This window comes from Carlito syrichta, unplaced genomic scaffold (genome assembly GCF_000164805.1).
Source record: "Carlito syrichta isolate Samal-C Ts95f unplaced genomic scaffold, Tarsius_syrichta-2.0.1 Scaffold312199, whole genome shotgun sequence".
NCBI classification, from domain to species: domain Eukaryota; kingdom Metazoa; phylum Chordata; class Mammalia; order Primates; family Tarsiidae; genus Carlito; species Carlito syrichta.
In genome coordinates, this window is record NW_007256295.1 from 13,240 (window position 1) to 23,183 (window position 9,944).

Below are 9,944 nucleotides of genomic sequence, written 5' to 3' on the forward strand. Positions count from 1 at the left end.
CTTGCATGTGATTGCAGAATATTTTTAAAAGTTAAATGCTTATTTATGCAGTGACAGTGGTATGATTCTTTTCTGAGACTATTATGAAGCATATTAATTTTGTTTTAAATGTTGTTCTGCTGTGCAATTAGTTTTATATAACTTTTTGTTTTGCTGTTGTAGTGTTAATTGTATGATTTTTGGTTTAATTGTTTCTTAGAAATCATCTAACCAACTCATTTCATAGATGAAATTGAGGTATAAACAAATCAGCTGATTTGTCTTCAATTTAATTAAAAATAATATTAAGAGAATACTTTTCATTATAGTGTTTGAAATTCCCTCTTAATGTTTAACTCTAAGACTTAGATAATTTTGAATATAATGATGTTAAAATGACTTCTGAAATGTAGAATACTGAGATCTTTAAGAATTTTTTCCTTCTTTATTTTAAATAGAAGCATATGCTACATGACAAATAGATGATAAGTGTGAAGAAGCCAACAAAAGACCAAAAATTCTTAGTTTCTTTGTATTCTTACATTTGTACTAACTTTTAAAAGATACAAGTACATACTTTTTAAAATAAAAAAAAAATTAACCTAGGGTTATCATGAGATAACAATTTATAGCCATCATTTCTCTTAACAGGTTGAAGAAATATGGATACCAACAGGAAACTGATCATCAGCATTATCTGTACTAGCTTTTTAACCTTTCAACTTCTTTTCCAATTTGTAAGCTATTGGTTTTCAGCAAAAGTTTCTTCAGGTTTTAATAGTCTCAGCTTTGAAAAGAAGATTGAATGGAACTCAAGGTAAAGCATGTGAAAAAATTATTGACTAAAAAAACCACTAGTTTATGAAATGCAATTATTTAAACTATTTAAAAAGAGTCTTTCATTTAGGATCTAAGAAAATCTAAGTCTACATTTTTATTTGACCTTAGAAATAAATGAAAAACAGATCTCATACAAAAAAATGTTAAGGCTGGACGCAGTGGCTCACACCTGTAATCCCAGCACTTTGGGAGGCTGAGGCGAGGGGATTGCCTGAGCTCAGGGGTTTGAGACCAGCCTGAACAACATATGAGATCTCATCTCTACAATAAACTAAAAAATTAGCTGGGCATGGTGGTGCACACCTGTGGTTCCAGTTATTTGGAAGACTGAGGCAGAAGGATTGCCTGAGCCCAGCAGGTCAAGGCTGTGGGTGGCTGTGAGCATGCCACTGCACTCTAGCCTGGGCAACAGAGTGAAACTCCAAATCAAAAAAAAAAAAAGTTAAGGGTTCTTATATTGAAAGATGGCAGGAACAATTTGTTTAACTTTCTGGAGAAGTGTGTGATGATTAAGAAGATGCCAGCTATCAGATGATATGGGGACCAAAGTGAGGCCCAAACTTCACCTGTACAATGACCATTTGTATACCTAACCCTGAATTGTACCCCACATCTTTAAAATAAAAATTTAAAAGAAAGAAGTTGCCAGCTGGCTGTGGAAGCATACTGATTTGCATTCTTCTCTGTAATATTTATTATAACGCATATTCTTTGGAATATGCTGTAAGTCAAAGACACAAAGAGATGGAAGCAAAGTTGAAAATGAAATGATGAAACTGAAAAATGATTTGCATTATTGTGTCTTATCACTGCCATTCTATGATACAAGAGATTGCCAGTTGGGGAACTGAATTTCTATTTGAAAAAGGAGTCTGGGATCATGAAGATTCATTTAGATATTCAAATGGTATTTTCTCTTTCTCTAAAATTTGCTCCTGCTTCTCATTACAGCTTGGTTTACATAGGACTTAAACTGTGAGGTAGCGAGTGCAAACAAGGAAAAAGCAGGTTTCATTTCTTTTAAAGTAATCTGCCTTCATATGTCTTAAAATTCAGCCTCCAGTCTTGAAACATACAGATCAAGGATCAATACAACGCACATAATTCTTTCTAATAATCAGGAAAGAGTCTCCAAACAATGTGTGGTCTAAGCCATCTAGTAGAAAAAGGACAGGAGGAAAAAAAAGATTACTGGAAAATGCCCATTTTATAATAAGTGAGAGATTGTTGTACTTAATTGTTGCTTTTTCTGAAAACATACTTATAGGTGTTGTTTATACCTTATCATTTAAACAAATTTCTTAGTTATTTGTATCCAGTTGCTTACATATCACATCCTATTGTATGAAAATACTACTCATTTTTTTTGAGTTCAGAGTCTCACTCTGTTGCCCAGACTGGAGTGCAGTGGCATGCTTATGGCAGCCTTGACCTGCTGGGCTCAGGTGATCCTTCTGCCTCAGTCTTCCAAGCAACTGGAATTAGAGGCAAACGCCACCACGCCTGGTTAAGTTTTTGATTTATTGTAGAGATGAAATCTTGCCAAGTTCCCCAGGCTGGTCTTGAACCCGTGGACTCAGGCAATCCTCTCACCTCGGCCTCCCAAAGTGCTGGGATTATAGGTGTGAGCCACTGTACCCAGCCAATTTTTAAATGCATTTCTTCAAAACTTAACTCTTCCTGTCTGAGCAATATTGTTTCTGTTGGTAATACTCACATTACTTGTGATTAAATCACTTTAAATTGCTATTCTACAAAGGTCATTAACATTTCCTTTAAAAAGTGCTGTCTCTGTGTAAGCACAAACATTTCTTTTTAACCCTCTTTGGAAAAAAATGGAAATAGTTCATCTTTGATAGCATCTTGGTGCTTCTTTTTAGATACTATGGAATTTACATTTTGCTTTGCTAGGAGTCTAATTTTAGAGAATAAAATATGAAATTTTCACTAATGGATGAATTTCCAGAAGTATAGTATAGATTTTTAATGGAGAATAATGTATGACTGAGTGCAGGGTGTTTGCTTTTTGTGTTCATTATAGTGAGAGCTATTTGATTAGACCAAGTAGCATTTAACTTTTCTTTATTGTTAATAAACAGTAAAACAGGTAAGTATAAGAAATTTTTTTTCTTTTATGAACTTTTTGAATAGCAACAGAGAACTGGCTGAATGATTATTTAGAGGGAGTATTTTCTTTGATATCAAGGAGTTTACATTTTTATCCTGCTATGCTCAAATAGAATACGGGTGTGCTTGGCATGAAAATTCCAGACTTGTAAACCACATAAACTGTATTAATTATTCACACTTCAAAACGACCCTTTGGTATTACAAAGGATTCTTTGTCAGTGCTTTTACAATAGTAAAAATCTTTGCTAATTTAAAATATGACTTGATTTAGCATGATATATCTGTTTTGGAACACAGCATCTATTAGATCAAGTATATTGATTTTTCAAGTTACAGTGCAGTTTTCTAATATCAAGTGTAATATTGGTTGATATACTTTACTTCCTTTTAAGTATTTGGGGTCATTTTGTAGTGAGAAATTTATTGTACACCAGTAATTTCTAGAGAGAAAACTTTGTTATTCTCATTTTTTGTTCTAATGAAGAGAAAGGAAGCTTCATTACTTGTAAGCTTCTTAATAAATACATGAAAAATCTGAAATTGTTGGGTAATAAAACCTCATTATGCGGATAGACACACAGTGTCTTGTATACAGTTCTTTAAGTAATGTATCATAGAGCTTTGGTGTTGGTTAAATCATTAAATTATTAGCAAGATATGTTCACAGAAACTGATTTTTTAAAAAAATGTAAACCTTATTCCTTCAATAAATGAAAACTTTACCTGAATTTTGAGAACATTTTGCTTTTACATGGGTGTTTCTTTCTTTCTTTCTTTTTTGAGTTGGAATCTCACTTCATCACCCAGGCTGGAGTGCAGTGGCACATCACATTCATGGCCATCCCAGTGTCAACTTTCTGGGCTCTGGTGATCCTTCTGCCTCAGCCTTCCAAGTAACCGGAACTCCAGGTGTGAGCTACCATGCCCAGCTATTGTAGAGACAAGGTCTTGCCTAGTTGCCTGGGCTGGTCTCGAACCCACGGGCTCAGACAATCCATTTGCCTTGGCCTCTCAAAGTGCTGGGATTATAGGCTGAGCCACCGAGCCCAGCTGGGTGTTTCTTTTAAAAGTGGATTTTCTGTGTATATTCATGGTTCTCAATTTTTCTGTTTAGAAGTGCTTTCAGAATAATGATTATAACTGTCCTTGCTTTCTTGTAGATTTATTACAAGAATTGCATGCAATAATGCACGAGTGTACATTAAAACAAATCTCCAAGAGAACAAATCATTGTGTCTTGATCCACTTGAATTGTTTTAAGGCCATGAAGTTGGTTGAGGCCAGTATATTTGGAAGTCATCCCCCGCTGATTGGAGGAGGGAATTTATCCTGTGGAGATGCCATTGGAGTTCAGAGCAGGGCACAGGGTAGTAGTGGCCTTGCCAGTTGCCATCTGTTCTCACAAAACTCTGTTGACTACATCGTCATGTATGGCTCTGCCTTATAACTTTTAACCAAGGGGCGATTCACCCGTTTTTTAGCAGGAAACTGTAGACCTTGGCATCTTCCTTGTTATTCATTAAAGTAAACCTGTGGCCCTTGGATTTCTAAATGTCAATTTTGCATTACGTTCTCAGGTATACTCCACTCCTGTTTTTAAGTGCTTCAAGGTGTAACTGGTTCAGAATGCTAAATGTTTTGTCAGGATGATTTAAAGTTTATTGCAAAAAAGTCCAAATGCTTTGTGTGTATTTTGTTTCATTTCAGGGTAGTGTCTACATTCCATTCTTTGGTGGTTGGGGTTTTTGGCCTGTACATTTTCTTATTTGATGAGGCTACTAAAGCTGATCCACTTTGGTAAGCTGTTTTTCCAAGATAGCCGGTTTATGTTTTGATTTTGATTATTTAATAAGAGCAGCAATTACTTTACTTTAAAACAAAACATGCTGATGGTGGATGCTTTATTAAAGTGCTTGTGTTCAGACTTATTTCAGCAGATGTAGTAAAATGATTTATTATACATTAGAATACAAATGAAGGCTATTTCTCCTTAGTATTGCAGTTGTTATACAAACAAGGAGACTGTGATGGTAATGCAAACATTTTTACTGAGTTAATGGGTAAAACCAAGTTATTGTAGCCACTGCTCTGAGCAAAAATAAGTCATTAGTTTAGTCAACTGGGATAATATGTTCCTAAGACTTTGTCTTTAAATTTATTTATTTATTATATTTCATTTTAAGAGACAGGGTCTCACTCTGTCTGCAGCAGCATGATCATGGTTCACTGTAGTCTTGAACTCTTGGCCTCAAGCGATTTTCCAACCTTAGCCTCAAGAAGGTGGGACTACAGGCATGTGCTACAGTACCTGGCTAATATTTTTTTAATTTTTAAATTTTTTGTAGTGACAGGTGCTCAATTTGTTTCCCACACTGGTCTTGAGCACCTGGCTTCAAGAGATCCTCCCACTTTGACCTCCCAAAGTGCTAGGATTATAGGCGTGAGCCACCATGTTCAGCCTAGATTTATGTTTGACTCATTGTTTGATATCAAAGAGATGAAATATGAATTATAGATTGCCATGTGAGAGAAATTTAGTACCACATGAGAAGATTTCAAATACTATTGATAACTGTGTTTGGCATCTTAATTTGTAAGATGATTCTTTTTGAAAAATTTAAATATCATTCCAATGGCAGAAATTTTGCAAACTGTATTTCCTGGCATTATATTAGAAGATTTAGTTCAGATTTATTTTAGAGAGGAGATATGTTTTGAGAAAGCACTGCATTGAAATGTGACAGTTGTGGTATCTGGGGGACATAGGGCAGTTTTACCAGGTCTTATGACCATCACCATTTGACTGTAAGGATGTTGCTCTTATTCATAAATATGAAATGATTCCCATAAAAGTATATCAATATTAATGCATTTTCATTGGTAAGATTTTTTAAAAGTGAATCAGTTTAGCAAATTTAATTCCTTGACCAGATTTTTAAAAATATAGTCGACTTACAGACTTACACAGTTTTCTAGCAATTAGAAAATTTTCATTTTTATTTCACTAACATGATTGTCAACAGAACCAGTTCTTTTGGAAGTCATTTTTTTTTTTTTTGAGTTGGAGTCTCATTCTGTCGCTTAGGCTGGAGTACAGTGTACGCTCATAGCCACCCACTCCAGGGTCGAACTGCTGGGCTCTGGTGATCCTTCTGCCTCAGGCTTCCAAGTAGTCAGAGCTACAGGCATGCACTACCATGCCCGGCTACTTTTTAAAATTTTTATTGTAGAGATGAGGTTTCACCATGTTGCCCAGGCTGTCTCAGACCCACGGGCTCAGGCAGTCCTCTCACCTTGGTCTCCCAAAGTGCTGGGATTACAGGCTTGAGCCACCACGCCTGGCTAGAAGTAAATTTTATAAGAAAAATTAAATTTATTAGCCTGGGAAGCAAAGCAAGACCCCATCTCTACAAAAAACAAAAAAAACTTGCTTGGTGTGGTGGTGCATGCCTGAAGTCCAAGTTTCTCAGGAGGCTGAGATGGGAGAATCACTTGGGTTCAGGAGTTCAAGTTATAGTGAGCTATGATCATGCCACCACACTCCAGCCTGGGTGACAGAATGAGACCCTGCATCAAAAATCAATCAATAAATAAATTTGTCGATCAATTTTCACTTTTTCAAGTTTAGCCTAATATAATTTTTGAAACTTTTGCATTTTTTATGTCAGAATTTGTTCCAGGTCTAATTTTCCTTGGTCATATTTGCAGATCAAAATTTATAAAGAAGGCATGACTTTCCATTTATAGTTTAGCTATCGTAGTTTTAATTTGTACTAATTGCACCAGAAGTTCACATTTTAGATCAGATAAAGGACTGACAACTTGTATTTGGTTCTTGAAGCAAAGCGCATTAGTAAGGCTAAAATGTAGGCTCTTGTTATGTTGAGGGTTGAAACAGCAGTGTTAAACTGTCTTCTTATAATTATTTCCTAATTGTGTAATGATAGACAAATCCTTCTAGTCCTCAGTAGAATGATGATGATGATGATGATGCTTTATGCCCCCAAATCAGAAGTAGACTAGATGATTTTTTGGCTACTGGATTTTCTCAGGGTGTGTGGGTTCAGGTAATCTCTCTGCTAGTACGAGTACCACAGAATGCATCACAGTTTCATTAAATTGTTACTATGTGTTTTGTGGTTTTATTTGAAAATGACAGCTGACCATTTAAGAATCTATAGAAGGCATTTGTATTGTATTTACATCTCAATAGAAAAAATAAGTAGCTGTCATCTGTAACCCATATGCTTTAAAAAAAGAATTTTTTTAATATATATTTTTTCAGGGGTGATCCATCACTTGTGCACATGAATCTTGCTATTTCTTCAGGTTACCTCATTTCTGGTATGTGATATGTTGTTTATTGTCTAATGCTTTTTAAACTACTCATGGGCTTATATGCAGAGTACATAGTTTATGCTTTTGGTTTATTTATTTGAGAAGTAGCTTTTAGGACACATATTGAGGGGAAAAACACCTGTAATGGTGGTAGAACCTGAAATGTTTTTTTCTTGTTGGCTTTCTGGTTCTCACTGAAGATCAGAGTTGCAGAGCAGGGCTTCAAATTACTGAGGCCTGGGCAATTTTTATTAGCATTGGTTTTTCTACGCCCTGAGGGGTCTCTCAGGTGTAATTACTATGAGGCTAACAAAGTTTGTCTCAGTGTCCCTCACTTGCAAAGGCCCTTACAATGTGTTCTAATAGTCACAGTCTTGTAAGATCTGCAAAAATGAGCTGTTTTAGCCATAATTGGTTTATGTCATGAAACTCTTCCTGTTCTACGTTCCCCTCTGTCATATTTTTTCTCATATTGGATGGGGTTGGAATGGCCTCTTTTACAATGACACAAAGGGGAAGTTGAGAATATGACCTTTTTATGTAATTTAAAAGATATTTTGGATTGTTTTAATAAAACAAGAACAACAGATCCCTAATTTGAACATTTTTATAGGAAGCTCTATTCTGCAATTTTAAACCTATTTAATAACTGAGAGTCCAAATAAAATAATGGAATATGAAAAACGTGATAGTGATAAATGATGAATTCAGTAGAAAATTGTGTATTATCAAGAAGTGAATTATAATAAAAGATTAGATCATACCAAAACAATAACTCATTAAGAGGAGGAGATACGTTTCTATTTTATTATTTTATTTTAGTTGTGGGATATAAGTGAGGATTCACTACATTAGTAAATTGTGTGCAGGTACAGTTTGGACTTCTGGCTGACCTTCTCTCCTGATAGTGAACCAGGTACCTAGTGTACGGCCATGTACTGGCCACGCTTTTCTCCCTGCTTTGCTGATTGTTTTCTCTTTCTCGTCCTCCATCCCCTAGCAGTGTCCAGCATCGGCTGATTCCATCCTTGTGTGACCTGTGATTAGGGCCCGCTTATGTGTTGTTTTGTTTTGTTTCTGTGATAGTTCACTTAACATACTGGTATCTAGCTGGATCCACGTTGCTGCAAAGGCCATGATTTTGCCCTTCTTTATGGCTGCATGATATTCCATTGTGTATATGTACCACATTTTCCTTATTCAGTCCACTTTCGATGGACATTTGGGTTGTTTCCATTTTTTATCTTTTTTTTTTTTTTGAGTTGGAGTCTCACTCTGTCGCCCAGACTGGAGTGCAGTGGCCGCTCCTGTCCACCGCAGCCTCGACCTGCTGGGCTCCGGCGATCCTTCCGCCTCAGCCTTCCAAGTAGCCGGAATTACAGGCATGTGCTACCGCGCCCAGCTGATTTTTTGATTTATTGTAGAGATGAGGTCTCGCTGCCCAGGCGGATCTCGAACCCGCGGGCTCAGACAATCCACTCACCTCAGCCTCCCAAAGGCGCAGGATTACAGGCTGAGCTACTGAGTCCGGCTCCATTTTTATTGCTATTGTGAATAGTGCTTCAGTAAACATACATGTGCAGGTAGAGCGATTCATGTTCCTCTGGGTATATTCCCAGAAGATGGGTTGCTAGATCACACGGAAGCTAAATTTTTAGTTATTTGAGAAATTGCCACACTGCTTTCCACAAAAGTTGAGCTAGCTACATTTCCACCAACATGTAGAAGCTTTCCCTTTCCTCTGCAGCTGACCAGCACCTGTTATTTTTTGACTTGAGGGAAAGAGATGAATTTTGAAAAGAAATAATAAGCAGCCTGTTAGATTATTTGATAGCCCCGTTAAAAGAAGAGTACATCACATGCACACATTAGAAAAAAATTCTTATTTGACACAATAGGCTATCATTGATAAGGTTAATACACGGTTCAAAATATACCCCATGTATTGGTGAATTCCCCAGGGAGTCTTGTATAAAAGAAACTTGATTAAGATTTTTCCAAGTAAGATAACAATCCCAAAAGCTTATAAATAAGGATTATGAACTGGAAAAAACTTTTCTAAACCAAGTGAATAAAAAGTGAATTCTTTTTATTCTCTATATAGGATATATTACAAAATTATTATTTTCTCAATTGGTGACCAAAATATGTAGGGAAAAGAAATGTATCTCAAAATGTGTATTAGACAGCTAATTACTAATATTACCTTTCTTGATTTTCACATGTATGGTATTTGTTTTCTCTTTAAAATTTGTAATTTGCTGATTTTTTTCTCTTTCTAAATACTCATATCTAGATTTTTATTAGTAATTTTTATTTGTATAAAAGAAGGGCACCACATTATATGAGTTCTAACCTCACAAAACCTGAATCCTTTCTTGCTAGCCATTTGTTTCCATGTCTGCATTTCATGTTTAACCATTTGGTCAAAACAAACCAAAACAAAAAGTTGTGTTAATATTACATGCAATTTCTATTTTGTTAAAATGAATTGATTGCTTTCTAAATCACAATGCTTAGATTCAGAACTTAAAAAAAAAATGCCGGGCTCGGTGCCTCAGCCTGTAATCCCGCGCCTTTGGGAGGCTGAGGTGAGTGGATTGCCTGAGCCGGCGGGTTCGAGACCCGCCTGGGCAACTTGGTGAGACCTCATCTCT

General features: G+C 36.0%; 1 protein-coding gene across 1 annotated transcript in view; it reads left to right on the plus strand.

Annotated features, from left to right (window-relative positions):
• The first annotated feature begins 641 nt into the window (after positions 1–641).
• The window catches only part of LOC103272274 (transmembrane protein 56-like), a 51,131-nt gene continuing 41,828 nt past the window's right edge, over positions 642–9,944 (plus strand). Inside the window, exons 1-3 of the mRNA XM_008069764.1 lie at positions 642–796; positions 4,657–4,746; positions 7,235–7,293. Coding sequence (XP_008067955.1) covers positions 642–796; positions 4,657–4,746; positions 7,235–7,293 — 304 coding nt within the window. The remainder of the gene's footprint in view (positions 797–4,656; positions 4,747–7,234; positions 7,294–9,944) is intronic.